We start from the raw sequence: 20,344 nt of genomic DNA, 5'->3' as shown, positions 1-20,344 counted from the left end.
TCAATGATGTCAGTGATCAAAAAAGTCTTTGTGATTTGTGTTGGGTTTTTGTGGTGGGCATTAATGTTTCTGTTTATTAACACATGTATGTAACAGTGCTCTTTGATTCTGCAGTTACATGTGATTAATTTTCCAGTCTTTCTACCTCAGTGAGTTAACTGTATTTTTAAATATTGATGACACTGTGAGATGCATAATGTAGTTTATGTTAACTCTGACATTAGTGAATAGAAAATACTATAAATATGCTGTGACGAGCAGCAATGTAATTTTGTTTAATTTCTAAAATGTACAACATATGGAATCCTCGACCACCTGCCTACTACATTGATAGATTGTTTTCTTGAAAGAAGTCGAGTTAGAGCCACTTTTTTTGTAATAAATGTAGACTTTCCTGCTATAGACGCACTAATGTCAGTGTGAGTTTCTGCAATGAAAGCAGAGAGTAAGGGAGGCAAGAAGGAGGCACGTTGGTGTAAGTGTGAGTCTGGTGTTTGGAGTGTTTGTCTTTCTGAGGCCTCGGTATGTGATAATTATGGCAGCCATAGTGGAATGGGCCCATAAAGCAAAGAGCAGAGCTCACATTACGGTGGGTGTATGTAGTGAAAGACTACAGTATGTAGTTACATCAAAGCATGTGCTCCCAGTCTGGGAAAAGCTCTTCCTCTTGTCAAAAACAACTTATCCAGATCCAGATTTATCCACAGTTTACTCCTTCTCATGTGCATTTGGTTCCTAATAATATTTCTGCTGTTTAGGCTACATTTACATTGCTACGTTTTGGTAAAAACCTTTAAAAAATCTTTTGCTACGTTTACACCTTGCATTTACACTGCTCTGGTGTTTCAGAGCCCCTAAACCGGAGAAATTTGAAAACACTTTAGACCCCGTTCTGGTCCGGAATCTGCGGGGTTGTGTTGCAGTCTCAACGGCCGCAAACAGAGACCTTTGGCAATTCCAACACTGACGCCAACGTTTCGTTGCCTGATTGGGTCTTATCGGTCATGACGTCTCGTTCTCGGAGACTAAGCTACTAACGTTACCATGGCAACTACAAGCCACGGGCGGAGTATACATGCTGCCTTCTGTTTACCCCGGCACGCGCATGCCCAGTATATGAGAATGTTCATGAGATGTGTGGTTTGGGCGTGTTAGTTTAAACAGAGATTACTACTGGAGGTAAAAACACGACGTGAAGATCGCTTTTGGCTTAAAACTCCGCTTAAAAACCAAAATGTAGCAATGTAAATGTAGCCTGATACACAAGATCTGCACTTCCCGTGTATTACATGTACTTGTTAGATTTCTCGTGCTCATAGGCGGCTGTTCACTGGCGGCTGTAACATCACTGTCATTGCGTCAATACAAACTCCCCCTGGGTCTCCTGCTAGTTTAGTGTGTCGTCCATCACTCAAACAAAGGAAAACACATACACTGCTGCTCTGCTAAGCTCTTTTACCAGCTCGCAAAATGTCAGTGGATTGGGTTAAAAGGGAGAAGCCAGGCCAGATTTTTCACTACATGAGCAGAACCTGCACACACTGCTGTTCACCAGACGCTCTGCCCATCAGACTGGAGTGTTTGACCCCTGGGCTTCTTAATGATTAATTAATGATAACTTATTTTAGTATGAGTCAGTTCAGTCTGTCTGCTTTTTTTTTTTTGTTCTGGCTGCAAAGTAAACTAAAAAACTATTTTAGGCCTCTTTGCTGGACACTCTGTAAACATTAAAAATATTTGGGCACTGTGCATGTCAACAGTCTTTAGAGAGTCCTTCATAGTGACTTGTCATTAGCTCTTATGGCTTCCAGGCCGCTGTGTCGTAACCGCTGCTGTAAACCTGGTGACACCCGCTCCCTGCTTTTTCCCTTTTTTTCAGGACTGCTTCACAGTCGAAGGAGAAGACCTGAAGCATGACTTTGAGAGGCTTCAGCTGGCTATGGAGATGGTGGGCTTTCTTCCTTCCACACGCAAACAGTAAGGGACACGCACACACACACACACACACACACACACACACACACACACACACACACATACACATACACATACACACACACACACACATAGTGCGTCTCACTATCTTTGTGGGGACCCATCATTGACGTAATGCATTCCCTAGCCCCTTACCCTAACCTTAACCATCACAACTAAATGCCTAACCTTAACCCTTACCCTCACCCTAACCATAACCTAATTCTAACCCTAATCCTAAAACCAAGTGTTAACCCTCAAACAGCCCTTTAAAGTTGTCGGGTCCAGCATTTTGGCCCCACAAAGCTGTCCGGACACCACAAGTATACCGTATTCCCAGTTTTTGTACTCCATGAATATAGTTAAACAAGAACACACATACACACATACACACATATACACACACACACACACACACACACACACACACACACACACACACACACGCACACAGCACTGAGTGTGTGCTAAGATAAGATTTACTTCACTGTAATAGTCCCTAGTGACAGCTTTGTTGTGCATAGAAGAACGTACAGTACAAATACCACAGCCTTGTTGGCCACTCCATACATCATCAACACCTCCGCCACCAGTACCATCATGTGAATTTCAATTTCATCATTATTTCAATCAAATCTGCACTAATAAAATCAAAGGATTCCCCAGATTTGAGAGTAACTGCAGCTACAGACTATTCTAGTATAGTCCCAACCGTATTTTAACCAGTTTCCTGAACTGTTGTTTAGGATCTTCTGCCTGCTGTCGGCCATCCTTCACCTGGGCAACATCCGCTACAAGAGGAAAACCTACAGGGACGACTCGATCGACATCTGTAACCTAGAGGTGCTGCCTGTCGTCTCAGAACTGCTGGAGGTACTGCAAAATATTGCAACTGGGAGTTTTTATTCCTGCATAATTTGTAAATGTGCGATTAGATTTAAAAAAAAAAAGCCTAACATGATATGTCTGCTCGGACTGCGACTACTTTCACAATTACAAAATATAGTATAAGGTAAGATAAAATCAAACATGACCGCTGTGGTTTAAATATGGGTGCCCTGTGCAAAAGATTGGACGGGATAAAAGGGTTTTGCTCTTTAGTTATCCACACTAAATGATGTCATGCACACAAATATGCCTTTCTATTTATTGAATAATTAAGTTCCCAGTGACATGAAGTGCAACCAGACTTTTCTGTCAGCACGTATTTGTATACTGGGCATTTATCTGCGTCTCCAGGTCATTTTAATGTAAGCTCTTTGTCGATTACACATCCAAGAGTCTTTCGGAGCGATTGAGCTTCGTCTCATAGCCTTCCGTTAACAGGCATAAAGCCACATGCTGTACTGTGTTATCTTTGTCGAGAGAGGTGGGAAAGGTTAGAGACATACTATGCATATTACTCTCCAGCTAAAGTTTGATTTCAATTTCCAGTGGAGCCTCAAGTACTTGATAAATACAAACCGTATTGGGCCCTAATGGTATTTGGTACTTTGGTATTATCTCAGTAATGTGGTTTAAGAATTGTATTAGATAATTATTGTTTGTGGCCAATTCAGTGACTACTAGAATCTCGCAGTATTCACATCCTTATTGCCCGTCTCACATTTAACTTGTGTAGACTTACGAGGATACCGTTATGTTGCTGCTGCAGATTTTCAAAAGCACTTCTTCAAGCTGTCACCCTGCACACAGGTACTTAAACACTGGCAAAGATGAAAGGCAACTTCAATGGAAAGTGTCAGATTTTCTTTGAACAAGTCCAAACTTTATGATGATCCAGGATTCCGTTGCTATTACTTTGTAAAATGATAATGGGAATGACGGGTTTCTCGTCTTCTCTTTCATTTGACTCATTTCTCTTTTGTCTCTCGCTGTCATGATCCTCAGGTCAAAGAAGAGATGCTGTTTGAAGCTCTGACAACGCGGAAGACCGTTACTGTCGGAGAGAAGCTGATTGTCCCTTACAAACTGTCCGAGGTGAGACGGTTCTCCTAGTAGTAGTAGTCCAGTATATACTATCAGACTAGTGTGCAATATTAATCATGGTGAATTTAATGCAGATGCAGAAAAGCCCAAACATTTAAATTAAAGTCCTAGGTGGTGAAATTCTTTAGGTGGTGGAAAAACAAGTCTGCTACTTTCCTGCTCTCAAGTAGAAGTAGACCAGGAAAACCCATCCATGTTATTTTCTGTAGAAATAGTTTGGCAGGTTTAAAGAAAGAAGGACTTGAAGGGTAAAAATGAAAGTACCGCTCCAGACTCCTGCACAAGCTGAACTACAGTAGATTCACTCACTGGTTTTCCAAGTGTGCAGCATTCTGTAACTGGGCTAATATTCAGTATTATACACTCTAATTGGTTGTGAGACCTTGTTGAAAATCTTTCATCCTCCAATAACTTTCATCATCTCTATGCTAACTAACAGGCCTCAGTCAGTTCTTTAGAAATGGGAGATTCGGAGGTCAAATCACAGAATGCTGTATTTGCATTCTGTCAATAGTGATGTTGCATTATTGCCCATTTTATTGTGATGCATCATCACTTACATAGAGTATAAATAACTGAAAATGTTGTAAAACTGAGCTGAGTAAACACAACTATGTATTGGGTTCAACCGTAGGTCTAATGTCAGGCAAGTTTGAATTTGTTGTTGGCATACTACCACTTGGCTCAAAATAAAGAGTACACTCAAAACAGCCAGTATGTCTACTAAGATATAAATTTATATTTGTGTTCCCTACAGTGTCCACTATCGTCCCAAAATGCTCGATGGTGTTTTAAACCCCCAACATCGACTTCAAGGCAGCGCTGCGACCGTAGACTTCAAGGCACCTAACCCTAACCTTAACCCTAACCCTAACCATTGCCTAATCCTAGTGCCTTCCAGGCAGCGCTGCCTGGAAGATGACGTTGGGGGCTTAAAACACCTCCCAAAATGCATTGTACAGAGGACATGGAGGAGCTGCTTACAGCTGGAGACAAAAATACGTTTTTGGAAAGACATCTTGCTGTCTGTTCAAGTTAAACCTAAAGTTGCTTAAGTTTAATTGGCAATTGTTTTTGAACGTCGCAGTATTGACAGCCAATGGTTTAAGTATTGTATCACTTCCTGTTGATATAAAACCGTTAAATATGTTCTGACATATTGACTTAAAAAATGGTACACTGTAAAGGTTAATGCGTATGCTGTAGTATGGAATATGAGTCAGACCTAAAGACATTCTTGTATGACTGAGCATTTTCTAAAGTTCAAATAAAGATCATTCTCAGTAGAGCGACTGAAGGCATTTTGCCAACTAAATAACGCTGTTACAGCCGCGCCTCTTCAATCTGACCCGGCCATGTTTACAGGACAGCCTGCACCAGGACCGGATCTCCTCCTGCTCTCTCTCTCTCTCTCTCTCTCTCTCTCTCTCTCTCTCTCTCTCTCTCTGCAGCTCTGTCTGTGGCCCCACATGTACACACCAACACACTTACAAACACACATGCAGTGAGTCCTTCAGTGGGTTTAGAGAGCAGGGCACTCATTTCAAGTCCCTCTACACTTTTAATTGAAAACAAACACGGTCCGTGGATGAGAGCCGTCTGAAAGAGAAGAGGTAACAACATGGATACAGTTTGAATATGGCCGTTATTTACACATTCAGATACTGTGATGCACACAGATTATGTTAACTTCTAAACAGATTCCCATCAAAAACAACCTCATAATGACCTGCTGGATATTTCATATGGACAAACAGTGATTGTTTTGCTAGCTCACTGGGTGGTCTCTGTGTAAATATTGCTCTTACAGTCACAAGAATCTCATTGCCTGTAAACTGAAATCATACACTTTAAAACCTTAAAGGAATCGAAGCGTTTCTGTAATGTGTTTTCTCCATTTGGTCAGTTATGACGCTGTTTCCGCTGAATGTTTTAAGTCCAACTTCCTCTAAATAATGAAAAGCTTATGGGTCATTAGACCACAGTATGTATGGGGTACAAAGTAATATCTTTCCTGACTCACGGAAGGCATATTTGGTCTGTGGTTGCTAAAAATACCCTCGTTAATTATTTAGAGACAAAGCCATTTTAACTTTGAGTAGCCACTTCATGGTTTGTTTAGTTTTTGAAGACCACGGCTCACCTTTGCTGCTGCAGGGTCAAATCTTTCCAGCGGATACAGGAATTGGAATCGTTTTTTCTTTAATTTGACAAAGAAGCTTTTGTCAAATAATCTCCCTGCTTATAAAATGAGCACACAACATTAATCCAGCACACTATCTTTCTATATCTTCTTCTGTATCTTCCAAATATGTAATGTTTGTCATCTGAATACCATGCTGGTCTTCCCAGCAGCAGAGCCTTTAGTATATACAGTCTATGTTTAGCCTATTAAAGCTAATATTTCCATTAGGCTATGACTGAAAATGTAACATTCTGCAACATGGTCATCAGAACTTGGCAGATTATACTGTCTGTGCCACAGTCGATCGGTTTGACAGATTTCATGACTCAACCTGATGTGGTAATGCCATTTAAAATGGCCTCAGGGACGTCCTGCTGTGACACAGTGCAGTCTGCCAGCATGTCTGTGCCTTCTCTGGCAACGTTTCAGTAGAGAAGATAAATGCTTAATATGTGTTTGGGTAGTAGAGTTGTCTGGTTCCTCCTATTAATCTGATTTTTAACTTTTAGAATAACCCATTATACATTTTCCAGTAAGAGTTCTGAGTGAAAAGACGATGCTGACCGTACAGAGAGGATGTGATTTACACTCAAAACTATAAATGTTTGGTTATAAAGGACAAATGCAACTGTATGCACATCTTGACTTCTTTTTAAATAACCTTTTGCAAACTGTCATGTCTTCAAATGTTGACCTTAATATAAATCCTTTTTATTTTCTGTCTCCATTCACTGTGGGTTTTCTTTGTGCTGGACCTGTACAAAAGTGCAGTGTTACAAGGCCAAGCTAATGTGCAATACAGATGTGTGGAGGGTTGAGCTTCAGTCGATGACTCAGAAATGATGTCTGAAGTTGTATTGTAATGGATGACTCTTCCAACCTCTGGCTCTGCACAAATAAGCGTCATAAACTAAAAGGAATGGTTGGACATTTGGGGAATATGTTTTCTTGCTGAGAGTTAGATGAGAAGATCGATATCACGCTCATGTCTGTACAAATAATATGAAGCGAAATCCGGCAGACTGTTAGCTGAGCTTAGTTTAGCTTTGGATGAAGACCGAAAGCAGGCAGGAACAGCTAGCCTGACTCTGCAAAAGGAAACCAACCCTCCAGCACCTCTAAAGCTCACTAATTAACATGTTGAATTGTGTCTGTTTTATATATATATAGACACAGTATGTGTGTGTGTATATATGTATACATATATAATATGTTAATCGGTGAGCATAGAGGTTCTATTAGGCAGATTTTTGACAGAGCCAGGCTCGTGGTTTTTAGTTTCTGTCCTAAGCTAAAGTTCACGTGTAGCGTACAGACATGAGAGTGAATTCTGTACCCAGCCCTAATTTCCAGTGGGAGTAACACTAAAGAGATTGTGTATGTGTCTACCTGCAGGCTGGTACGGTGCGGGACTCCATGGCGAAGTCCCTGTACAGTGCTCTGTTTGACTGGATTGTCTTCAGGATCAACCACGCTCTGCTCAACATCAAGGACCTGGAAGAGACCACCAAGGTGGGACGACACATTGAGACGTGCAAAAGAGTTCAACCGCCTTAATTAGACACAATATGAAGTTCAAGTCTGAGAGATTCTCACGCATGGACAATTACATAACAATAACTGTCGCTGAAATTCATTTTAGTATTACGGATGGAACTTTGTTTCTGAAAACAATCACCTTTACTCAAAGTTTTAAAACCCTTACTGACAACACAGTCACCTTTTAGGTGCACCAGTTTCTAGGATTTTGAAATACTGATGAATGTTTGGATTAAAGATTTCTTTTTTTTTTCTGTTTTTGTTTGTCATCCTCAGATCCTGTCCATTGGAGTGCTTGACATTTTTGGGTTTGAGGATTATGAGAACAACAGCTTCGAACAGTTCTGCATCAACTTTGCCAACGAGCGTCTCCAGCACTACTTCAACCAGCACATCTTCAAGCTTGAACAAGTAAGACATCTCTTAAAAGTTCTACTTTCTCACGGTTAACAATTGTTAGGAACTGGCGTCCTGTTTAAGGCTTTGACTGGCAGCTGAACTTCTGAGCTACTGTATGATTGCAACTGTTATTTTAATATATTCTAGATTTACCCGCTTAAGTTCTTTGGCTTTGACCATGTCCAAGGAAATCCCTCATGCTTATCACTCGGAGCAGTGCACGTACATTACAATGACACCAAAACAATGGCGGAATTCTTCATCACATTATGCTACAGGGTTGCTGACAGCCATATGACTTAACTCACCCTCCTTGTGACCACCCCGACTGAGGATGTATGTTCTCTTAAGTGAGCTGAATAACTTCAAAGGAGCTTTTTAAAGTCATGACCTGTAAGATTTGCCTGTAAGTTAAACATTGTGTTTACCTTGAGATTGACTGAATCGGCAGACCTGCCCTGACATGTTTGCGGGCTTCCATGCCATTCACACCAAGACATGAAGTCCTCAGTCTTTCCGGTTTTGTACAAAGACAGTTGTTCAGAAACCCTGTCTTACCCCCATGTCATAAATATGCCAAGACTTACACTGTAGATGTGTCATGACAACAGACTTCAAAGACTTCTTTGTTTTTGGAGGTTCAGGAAAGGGAAATGCAGAATTCTGTACATTCAGGACTTGTTGTGTTAAGATGTTTGTTCTTCATATGATCTGATGGTTTCTGTAGTAATGTTATGACCCAAGAATCACAGTTTAAGAGCTTAATAACGCAAACAAGTTGTCAATGCATGTTTTAATGCAACATCTGCAGGGAAGAAATGTGAACATCACATTTATGCTTGCACACATTATCCACATGTGCTGTTTTTTTAAATTTGAATACCAAAAGGGTAACACTTTACTTGAAGGTATTGACATAATCATGACATGACACTGTCAAGAACGTGTCATAAACGTTATAAACAAGTCATAAACGTTGATGACTTCTGTCATTAAGTGTCATTCGTTTTTTTTGTCATGACAGGTAGACATTGTTTGGATTGTCTTGATTATGACAAGTTGACATTAATCAAAGTGACATTACCAGAAGTTGTCTTGGTCATGAGAAGTTGACATTACATTTGTTTGGGATGTCTTTGTAATGACAACTTGACATTAACCAGGATGACATTACCAGAGGATGTCTCATGACAACTTGACATAATGTCATCCTGTTTAATGTCAAGTTGTCTTAATAAGGACACTCCAAAGACATTTAATGTCAAGTTGTCATGACAAATACATCTTCTGGTATCTGTCTTCAGAACACCCCCCTTGTTTTCACTTTTTGGATCAGCCCAACCCACTGGAGACGGAATGAAGAAAGTACTAGAAGGCCTTGGTCTAGTGTTTTGCTGAATATATATTTAATCGTGAGCGTTTAATTTATAGTCAGTCCTCCTCTACCATGTCAAATACATCGGCAGTGTGGCAGCATTTTACAAAAATAGATAATGGAAAAAAAGTCGAATGCAAAGTTTGCAAGCAACAGTTTGCATATCACAGCTCAACTACAAACATGGCATATCACCTAAAAACGGTAAGCTAACTTGTCTGCGTTAGGTTGCCCCGTCTGTTTTGAGTAGGCTATATGAACATATCAGAATTGGCATATTCTAATGTTTTAGTCTAATAATCGTTTTATAACTGCAGGCGCACCCGCCCGCAACTACGGTAGCATCCCCCAGGGTTAGCCGCGAAGCTGAGCTCCTATGTTCAGCCTCGCTCTGTGCGAGGACTTGCACAGAGCTGCTGAAATGATAATATCTGTCAGTTATTATAACATATGACAAAAACAATTGTCTTATTGTATATTATTGTATAGTATTATGTTGCATATTCCTCAACAGTTCTTGTGCTGATAGCACTAGTTGACATAGTACTATTTTCGGAAATCATAGGCTATGATATTGCGCAGGTGCAGGTGCACGCTGTCAGAGCCGACAGACAGACTTGAGTGTGTCATTTCAGTGCAAAATAATTAGGTTAAAAAACGATTTAATATACTGCAAATAGTCTACTAGTTTTTATGTTTATTTATAATTCATTTAGGCGGACAAGGCTACCAAGTATTGCGCAGCTAATTAATCTAACGCTTTTTTTTTTTTTCGCCCCCCGCAGTCGATTTTTAGTCGAAATTTCAGGACTTCAGTCAACCAAGATTATCTTTGGTTGATTACAGCCCTAAATTCATCCTGTTTTTGTCTGTGTGCTGCATCTTCTTTTTTTGTGTTAATGGTGTATACTAAAAACTATTATTTATTTTTTTTGATGCATGACCATTTTCCTCATGGTCCTAGATGGATTGCCTTGGTCCTCCCAGATTTTATGTTGAAGTCATCCATTCCCCATTACTTCCATTCATTAAAGAGTAACTTGACACCCTATTTGGCTAAGACACACCCTTGGGGCTATAGGAGACACACTTATCTTCTTAAAGTGCCCATATTATGAAAAAATCACTTTTTCTGGGATTTGGAGTGTTATGTTGTGTCTCTGGTGCTTCCACACACATACAAACTTTGAAAAAAATCCATCCATGCTGTTTAGAGTGAGATACGGTTTCTGAATGTGTCCTGCCTTCAGTCTCTGGGTGAGCTGTTCAAAATCGGCACGGCTTGTGACGTCACAAGCCGAAATGAGCAGGCTAACCGCAACCATTAGCTCGTAGCTAACGCTAGCATGCTAACGCTAGCATGCTACCTCGTTCTCAATAGCAAAGCACTGCTACAACACACACAAGTTCACCATAATCAACAAAAGAACTACTTACATGTGCGCCCTCATTTAGAAGTCTCCCAGCTAATCCTGCCTTGTAACTGACCGAAGTTGTAGAAACAGCCTTTCTTTTACTGTCTATGGAGCTAGCTAGCTGACATGATCTACATCTGAGCTACTGTACATGTGCGAGTGCAATCAAAGATAGTACAGAAGAAGAAGAAGAAAAGAGGTCTCACTCTGTAGCTAAAACAGAGACCAGCTGAAAAGAGGATCTGCAGCAGTGAGAGAGAGCACTGCAGTACAACAAAAATATGGTGTTTTTTGAAAATTAAACCATGTAAACCTATTCTGGTACAACCTTAAAATACAATTATGAACCTGAAAATGAGCATAATATGGCTGCTTTAAAATACCTTCTGTTGTAATAAACACTATATAATGGGCGCCAGTAACACGTGATAGTGTGATAAAGTGATTTAAATTTTAAGAAACAACAAGTTTATTCCCTGCAGAGGTTGTGTTTACTTCTTTCACCGGGAAATTTAATTTAACAATACCCTGCCCAGAAATGGCCGTTCTTTACTTACTACTGGATTAGTCTAAACTTACTCTGCTTGTACATATTGGGCCCTATTTTAACGATCTAAGCGCACGGCGTGAAGCGCATAGCCCAGGTGCGTTTAGGGCGTGTCCAAATCCACTTTTGCTAGTTTGACAACGGAAAAAAGGGCGCCGGGCGCATGGTTCAAAAGGGTTGTACTAAGTGTCTTCATTAATTCATAGGTGTGTTTTGGCCGTAACATGCAATAAACCAATCAGAGCGTCATCTCCCATTCCCTTTAAAAGCCAGGCGCGTTTGTACCTTGGCGCATTGCTATTATAATGGTGGATTTGCACTGTAGTATTTATAGCCTAGGCGCATTTTACAAATTTGCTGTTAAAATAACAATGAAATGCTGCGCTATTGACTTTAGACCAGGTTTTTGTTTGTCACTGGCGCGATCACTTCCCACTGCCTCAAGATAGCAATATGCCAAGAATTCACCTGAACACACCACCCTGTAAGACCAGCACGCCCATGGGCGCAAAGATGGGCGCAGGTGCATTTGCTATTTAAACGACGTGGGTGCTGGATGGGAAATTGACACTTGCGTCGGGTTTTGCGCTGTGCTGCGCCGGGTGCAAGATTAGGCCCATTGTATATCATAGGTGTCCATATGGGGTGTGTGTGTGTGTGTGTGTGTGTGTGTGTGCACACAGCTGATGTACTGTCATTGAGTGTTTTGTCAGATGGTTGAAACGCTGCAGTAAACAACCATTCAGTTAGATAATGACAGAATTGATGTCCACCCACTTCCTGATCTCCAATATATTGACCCCCACAACACCCAGTCACTCTGCATGTGAACAGTAAATGTGTTCTCCTATTGATTTCTAATGTTTTCCATGGATCAAACCGCCTCGACAGTCACGTTTTCTATCAGGCACCCTGGATCCTTTCAGGCCAATGAGAGAATAAAATCAACATTTTTGCTTAACGTCTCTGTAAACAAAATGAACTTGTTTTTTTTTTTTTTTATAGTAAACAAGTTCATTAAATAGAAAACGAGTTGATTAAAACCCCACCAAAGATTTGATCTGAGGAAACTGGTCCTATAAAGTCCTAATTTCCTACAGTAGATTCAGTATCGCATTAGTTGTGTGTGGAAAAATCGATGTACACCACTGAGGCAGCCTGAAAGCCTCTGAAAATGATTCAACCAGGAGAAGTTGGAAAGAGTTGGCATGCTTCATATTTCCGCTGAAACCAGCTTCACACCCTCGTCTACAGTTACAGTATATTTCCATTCATCCACCGACCAGTGAGTCACTCTGTCGGGAGCAGTTAGGGGCTAAGTGGTTTGCTTAAGGGCAAATTGATGGTCATTTTAAGGGGGAATAGTACTTATTTTCTTCTTTTGCTCTGTTTTCCGACCTTTTCAAACAACCTCTCTGCCAGAAATCACATTGTTTAAAGACATGAAATGGATGAAGAGAATGTTAGTATAATAATATTTATACTAAAATAATACAGTATAATCATGAGTCAATTAGCAGTTTGGCACTGATCTTAACTGAAGATACAAATTAGTAATTGATCTAAGCCGGTACAACAGTCAGACGATGATAAGTACAATTTCCACGCTAGAGTGAATTATGGATTTATTCTAGATTACACTACCTGGCAGTATATAGTCGAAATTAGCTCCCCCCCTTCAGCAGCTGCAACACTAGTGATGCTTACACATTAATGTATCAATAATTATGATCCAGTGATATTATATGTATTATTCTGAAATAGTCCGTTCTGCATTCTGTAATGGGTACAGTACTTTTACTTTTAGTACTTTAGGTATATGTATTTTGATGCTAATACTTAATACTATATACTTAATACTACTTAAGTAAGATTTTTAATTGTAAATACTTGTGAGTATTTTTACACCGTGTTATTTCTAGAAGTGAGTACTTCTTCCACCACTAATTAATTATCTCTTCTTCACAAAGAAAATAAAATCTGTTTAATAATCTACGAATCACCATGAAAGGAATGATTTTATGTTAGATTCTGTTAGTTAGCGACGAGGCAGAAGAGGTTAAAAAAAAAAAACAACCTCATACAATAGTAAGAATTTGACCAACAGTCTCTCCCTATAGTTTTGACTTTCGTTCATACCAACTATACGGACAAATAAATCCAGCAAAATTCTTTACATGCATGTACAGCATGTGTGCAAAACCGTCCTGTCATCCGATGCATGTGCACTGTCGGACATTAGAAAATAAGCAGCAAGGGCAGCTATCGTGTAGTTTTAGCTCACCGCTGCTCTCTCCCTGTCTTTTGTCTCAATAAAACAGACCATCACTTTAACAGACGGATGAAGCCAGCAAGTTTACTTATTAAAGTATTAAAGCATGTAAAGCAGCAGGATGACAGAATGGGCTATCATTTATAATATAATGTTTGGGCTTAATGCATAAAACACTATTAGCACCAACTGTAGACAAAATATGAAGACAATCTGTAGAGCAGGCATGTCGAAGCTGATTCTGCACTTTTTGGAGACCTGTTATGGTTGGTTGAGTCAAAATAAGAGTGAATCACAGTAGTTGATGGAAGATGATTTAAAGGCATGTCGAGGGGGGGGTGGATACCGTTTCCTGTGCAATATAATGCAATCCAATACAGTACAACACCCCCTCAAACCACAGCTTAGTGATTACCAAAGACTTGAGTTGGCACCCATCTGACACACAAATTGCATGTTATAAACTTCACAAATGTTTAATCCAGGTCTGTGGTATTGGATTATATTGCACAGGTGTGCCTTTTATAGTTTTTTAGCCCGCGTGTGTCTCCAGTGTTACTAAACGACACGAGTAAGTTACTCATCAAAGACAACTATGACGTCATGTTGTACAGCTTTAACTTTATTGTTATCCAGGAGGAAATTTGGTTTGCAGCCAGACATTAAACTAAAAGGTCACAGAAGTGCACAGATGACACTAAACAACATTAGGCAATATCAGTTTAAAACGTAATTCAGTTATACCTTTGTTCATACCATGTTTTTAGTTCCTTCTTCAACATTTGTCTAAAAAGACAACAAAAAAAACATCTTCAATATTTTTAGGAAAGATTTTTGGTCACTTTTAGCTGTGGAAGAAATTTTAGATCCTTTTTACAAAAAAAACGTTAAAAGTATTAATACCACTGTCTAAAAGTACTCCATTACAAGTAAAAGTCCTGAAATCAACATGTTACTGAAGTAAAGGTACAAAAGTATTATCAGCAAAATGTACTTTAAGTATAAAAAGTAAGTACTCATTAGCCTTCAAAAGTGTTATATTGTTACAGAATATTATATTATTCTGTTTTTATCACTAATGGTAAATGTAAGAGCAAGCATTTTTTTATTGTTGTACTGCATCATATCATATAAACAAATCCTTTATGTAAAGAGAAACTAGAAGTGTCAAATAAATGTAGTGGAGTGGTAGCATAAAATGGAAATACTCAAGTTAAGTACCTCAAATGTGTACTTGAGTAAATATACGGTTACACTCCACTTGAAGGTATCTACGTAAGAGTGACATGACACTGTCATGAACGTGTCATAAACATTATAAACAAGTCATAAACATTTATGACATAACGCTTCTTTTAGTAAGTGTCATTCGGTTTTTGTCATGACAAGTTATTGTTAGGGTTAGGGTTAGTGTTCATGTGTCATGACAGTGTCATGCCACTCTTATGTAGATACCTTCAAGTAAAGTGTTACCAAATATACTTGCAGTAGTTGCATTTCACCTTTGGTCATTTCTATCCAGTTTAAGTTTATTGTCCAGCATCATTGATGTTAAAGTGTAACTTTTGAAAGAAAAGATGACACATTCCTTTTCAAACAAATGAAAAACTAAGCTCATAAGCAGTAAAACAGACTGTTGTTCAGTTGATGTCTTGCTGCTACAGCCTCACTTGGTCTGGGATGACTAGTAGCTTATGGTGGCTAATCGAGGCAACCTTTAGATATTTATTGTTGTGTTATTGACATTACTGAGTCAGTTGACTGCTGACTTTATGGCTGTTTTTTTGTTGCACCACGAGTTAGCATTCACAATCATCCCATAAATGACTGCTTTAAATGTTTGTTTACACTTTACTTGAAGGTATCTACATAAGAGTGACATAACACTGTCATGAGCGTGTCATAAACATTTAGAAACAAGCCATAAACGTTTATGACATAACGCTTCTTTTAGTAAGTGTCATTCGGTTTTTGTCATGACAAGTTAGTTATGGTTATGGTTAGGGTTCATGTGTTCATGACAGTGTCATGACAGAGTCATGTGTTCATGACAGTGTCATGTCACTCTTATGTAGATTCCTTTAAGTAAAGTGTTACCAAATGTTCCTAAAGAAGAAGAGGACAGATGTTTTTTTTTACCACGGACGAAACACTGTCGCTGTCTTGTGTCTTGAAATAAAACGTCTCTTCTTTCAGATTTTGTAATGTGTCCAAAATGACCAACCAGCTGCACTTTTCAGTGGGGGAGTAACAGCCGGTGTTGAAGGATATAGTTAGTTAAAAAAACAACCGTTAAATAAATCTTTTGTTGATAAGAGTCGAATGGAATCAGTTGGATTGCTTGTATTTAGAGCGCCGGCACAAACTACAAATCAGTGCAAAAGAAGGAAGAATGTTTTGCAGAATGATTCTCTCAAACTGTTGCAAACATTTTTCTACAAGAATGGCCAACAGTTTTCCCCTATCAGCACTCAACTATTTTTTTATTTGACCAAATACTGAAGAAGAAGGTCATCTTCTTGTCAGCTTTATTCTCCAGTTGTGGAGTAAGCAACAGTAATGAACTTTTTTTTAGGGTAACAAAAGAAGAAACCAGAGAAAAGGAGATTCCAGTGATTTTGATGAAACCTTATAGATTAAGGTCTTTATTGGTTAAATCTCTTTCCCAGGAACACAGGAAAATAACATGTATGGGGATGAATTAATGATAAAAGCTCTGAATGCTTCTCTCATTATTAAACCACCAAGAGGCCCGCCAAGATCTAAGAGTGTTTTATAGCACAGGGAAATAATATGAAAGAAGGCATGTAAACAACATTGTTGCTTTGCTTGAAACATGTAAAACAGGCAGGTTGTCTGTGTTTGACGGCACTTTGATAATTAATATTGTTTGTATGGGTGCCTAGAGTCTTTGATACCACATGTACTGTACGCATTATGGCCTAAAACTGAATTTGACGCAGACTTTGAGGCTCTTCTTCTGCATCTAAAACAGGGGGGTCAAACATACGGCCCGTGGGCCAGAACCGGCCCACCAAATGGTCCAATCAGGCCCACTGGATGACCTTGCAAAGTGTGAAAATTGCAGAGAAGTAATTAATTCCAATTCCAAATTTACCACTTTAATCTCAGAGAATATTTTCTGTAAATTTAATAATTTAATAATTCTCTCGTAATATTACCCCTCTCTACCGGGTCCGTAACATTATTTTTTTCCTACAGTGGCCTTAGAACGCTGTCATAGCAGAAGCCGCTTGCGTTTGCCAACATCAAGCTGACAAGAAACTTTGTGGCAGATAAAGTTTCTGATCTTTCTGGAGTGGTTTACTGGTCTGGCCCACTTGACATCAAATTAGGAGTATGTGGGCCATGAACTAAAATGAGTTTGACACCCCTGATCTAAAATGTAAAAGTACAATACAGATGTGATTTTTTTTTTTATTTTGTATTTGCTACATAATGTGATGAAATAAGGCACAGTGTTCTTATTCAGTAGGAGCTAATGACATGAGAAATGCAACCAAAGAAGTCTACAGTTTTAACATCACCAATTACAATGCTTGGAAGCAAAGTTTTATTATTATTGAAGGTATCACCGACACTGAGCCCTTCTGTTTGTATGGTTTGTCCCTGCAGGAGGAATACAGAGCAGAGGGCATCAGCTGGCACAACATCGACTACATCGACAACACAGGCTGCATCAACCTGATCAGCAAGAAGCCCACAGCGCTGTTTCACCTACTGGATGAAGAGTGCAAGTGAGTCTTTCCGCCCGTCTGGCTTCCTGTTGGACTAGTTTGTTTCTTTTGGAAACTAGTTTTTCCTGTGAGGTAAACCGTCAATTGCTTCAGGCAGGTTAAAGCTAAATTGACAGGCAGCCTGATGGTTGAATGGTTGAGATGCACGCCATATAACTGGCATAACCCCAATATGATTCCTGCGGTGCCTTTGTTGCATGTCACACCCCTCCCTCTCTCTCCTTGACTTCTGTCTGTCTTCATACTGACAGCTGAACATACATACAAAAAACTCCAAATGGGCATCCATAAGCTGTAGAGCACTTTTTACACCATGTACCACTTCAGAAAATATTAGGCTCTTTAAGTAGCACCGTTATGGCCCACGTTAAAATAGAGTAGCATAGGCCTACCCTATTCAGCTACGGACAATTCACGCAGAAGGCAGGTTTATTCCTAAAAACATTATTTGTTGAGAGCCACAGACATGCTGTACTTCCTCCGTCCCTCCAGCTCTTAACGAATTCTGGATGTATGCACACTCCGTTCATGAACGTGACTGCGTAGCAGGCTGATATCAAAACACAAATATTTACATGTAAGGAAACACTTATTTTAATTGACATTTAACTGATCATAGTTTAAGTATTATGATTCAAAATGTTGTAGTATTTCTATAGTATTATGTTTTTTAATATATTTATTTCATTTTTTTTAAAATATATCAGAGATTCCATACACGTACCACTAGAGGGAGCTTGTGCACCACCCAGTGGTACTTTTACCACAGTTTGAGAACCAGTGCTGTAGAGCATCAATGTTTGTTCACCACTGTAGAGTGCTGCATGCTTATATATTTAAAACGACTAAAACATCTCCATATAATGTGAAAGGGCCCTGCAGAGCTTTTTAGCCTCTTTCAGCTCCTTGTTTTTGTATTACGGCACAGCACCTAATGGCAGACAGACTAAGTGACTAGCTGGTAAAGAAAGATGAATATTTAGCATCTAAAAACCAACATAAACAGAGATAAAAGGAGATTGCATAGGGATTAAAGAATTGACCATTTCATGTTAACTGTATTAAAGGACAATTCCGGCTCAAAATGAACCTAGGGGTTAATAACATGTGTACCAAGTTGACCGTTCTCTGGGATATGTTTTCATGCTAATCAAATGTGTCTCTAGCTTGAAACAAGCTAGTGCAAACCGGTGATTAGCTTATAACGCTAGCCTTTGGGGCAGAGGGTAAATCACTATTTCTACACCACTAACAAGGCTCAAAATAGCACCACACTTCAACGGTAGCATAATGAGGGTCCCTACATGTAAACCGAAGCATTGAGAACTTTGTAAGTGTACAGACAGTATTAAAAAGATAGTTTATAAAGACCGTTCTCTATACAGGCAGGCGCCATCTTGGGAAAACAGTCATGACCAGTCAAACGAACTGTTGAAGTGTGGTGCTATTTTGAGCATTGTTAGTGGTGTAGAAATAACGATTTACCCTCTGCCCCGAAGGCTAGCGTTATAAGCTAATCACCGGTTTACGCTAGCTTGTTTCAAGCTAGAGACACATATAATTAGCATGAAAACATATCCCAGAGAACGGTCGGAATTGTCCTTTAACCTCATTAGGTATAGACAGTATGTCAGGCATGTGTCTGTCAGCTTGTTTTGGAGTTCTTATGCCCCCTAGTGGCCATAATACAATGAAAGCAGCTGCACACGTTGACATAGACAACATAAACAAATCAGGTCGCAATCACGGTTGTGCAGTGATTAACACCGTCGTCGCCTCACAGCGAGATGGTTCCGGGTTCGAAACCGATATATGTGTTTGCATGTTCCTCGGCTTCCTCCCACAGTCTGAAGACATGCATTACAGTAGGTTAATTGTTGACTCTAATGGGAATGGGAGTGTGAATGTTTGTCTGTTTCTACTCTATGTGTCAGCCCTGTGATTGCCTGGCGACACGGTGTACCCCGCCTCTGGGATCGACTTCAGCCCTGAATAGGACAGGCAGTTATATATAATAAATGGATGGGACACAGACAAATCAGCTTAACCCACTGCTCACTCTAGAAGGCAACTAATAAAAATATGAACTGTGTTACACACATTATGGAAAACATTGTCACATTTCAAACAATAAACACATTTCAATTGCTTTAAATATAAAGAATTATTATTAAATGAAAGTATTTCTTCAAATCACTATAATGTAAGATGGAGTAGCCTCGAATGTAAACCCTCTAAACTGCAGAGTAAATTTAATTCTTTCAAGTTCATGACTGTAATGCAACAGTATTTCCTCTATTTCCCCCTCTTCTCCATTTGGACACTGAATCATATTCCTCCCACTTGGAAAAGCTGGAAAGCACTGAGTCTTTGGCTGTGTTGTTTTCATAGGTCAGGTTTCACCCCGTTCCAAAAACCCCTGGTGTCTCTTTCTCCTCCTCTTCCCTTCCTGTAAGCTGTTGATTTTCTGCAGAATCGCTGGCTCTTGATATTAAAGGACTGGAGGGAAATCTGAGCCGAGATCAGCTCAAAGTGATAATCCTCAACCTGTGGCGTCAGAGGATGAAATGTCGAAGCTGGTTACAGATCAGATAACTCGCTACGTTTCCAGTGGATGTACTGTTGTAATAACTGTTGTTCTGACTGGAGTAGAGACCGGTGGAAAAAGTAACGTCTTTAATTCATCATGCTCTTTTTGGAGGATTAGATGAGGAATCTGTCGAACATTTTCAGTGTGATTTACTATACTGCAGCATTCATGACGTATTTGAGAGCTTTAAACAAGTGCATCAACAATGTGATTTCCTGGCTCCTTTCTTGAACTGCTTTCACATTAACCCTCCTGTTGTCCTCGGGTCAAATTCGACCCATTTGAAAATAAGTCTATATAA

General features: G+C 39.6%; 1 protein-coding gene across 10 annotated transcripts in view; it reads left to right on the top strand.

Moving 5' to 3' along the window:
- The window catches only part of myo9aa (myosin IXAa), a 132,337-nt gene that overhangs the window by 77,125 nt on the left and 34,868 nt on the right, over positions 1–20,344 (top strand). For all 10 annotated transcript variants that reach the window (XM_035999903.1, XM_031290011.2, XM_035999904.1 and 7 more), the window contains 6 exons: positions 1,880–1,977; positions 2,721–2,847; positions 3,865–3,954; positions 7,544–7,660; positions 7,964–8,098; positions 17,332–17,453. In XM_035999903.1, coding sequence (XP_035855796.1) covers positions 1,880–1,977; positions 2,721–2,847; positions 3,865–3,954; positions 7,544–7,660; positions 7,964–8,098; positions 17,332–17,453 — 689 coding nt within the window. The remainder of the gene's footprint in view (positions 1–1,879; positions 1,978–2,720; positions 2,848–3,864; positions 3,955–7,543; positions 7,661–7,963; positions 8,099–17,331; positions 17,454–20,344) is intronic.

This window comes from Sander lucioperca, chromosome 3, assembly GCF_008315115.2.
Source record: "Sander lucioperca isolate FBNREF2018 chromosome 3, SLUC_FBN_1.2, whole genome shotgun sequence".
NCBI lineage: Eukaryota > Metazoa > Chordata > Actinopteri > Perciformes > Percidae > Sander > Sander lucioperca.
This window is presented reverse-complemented; position numbering and strand designations above follow the sequence as displayed.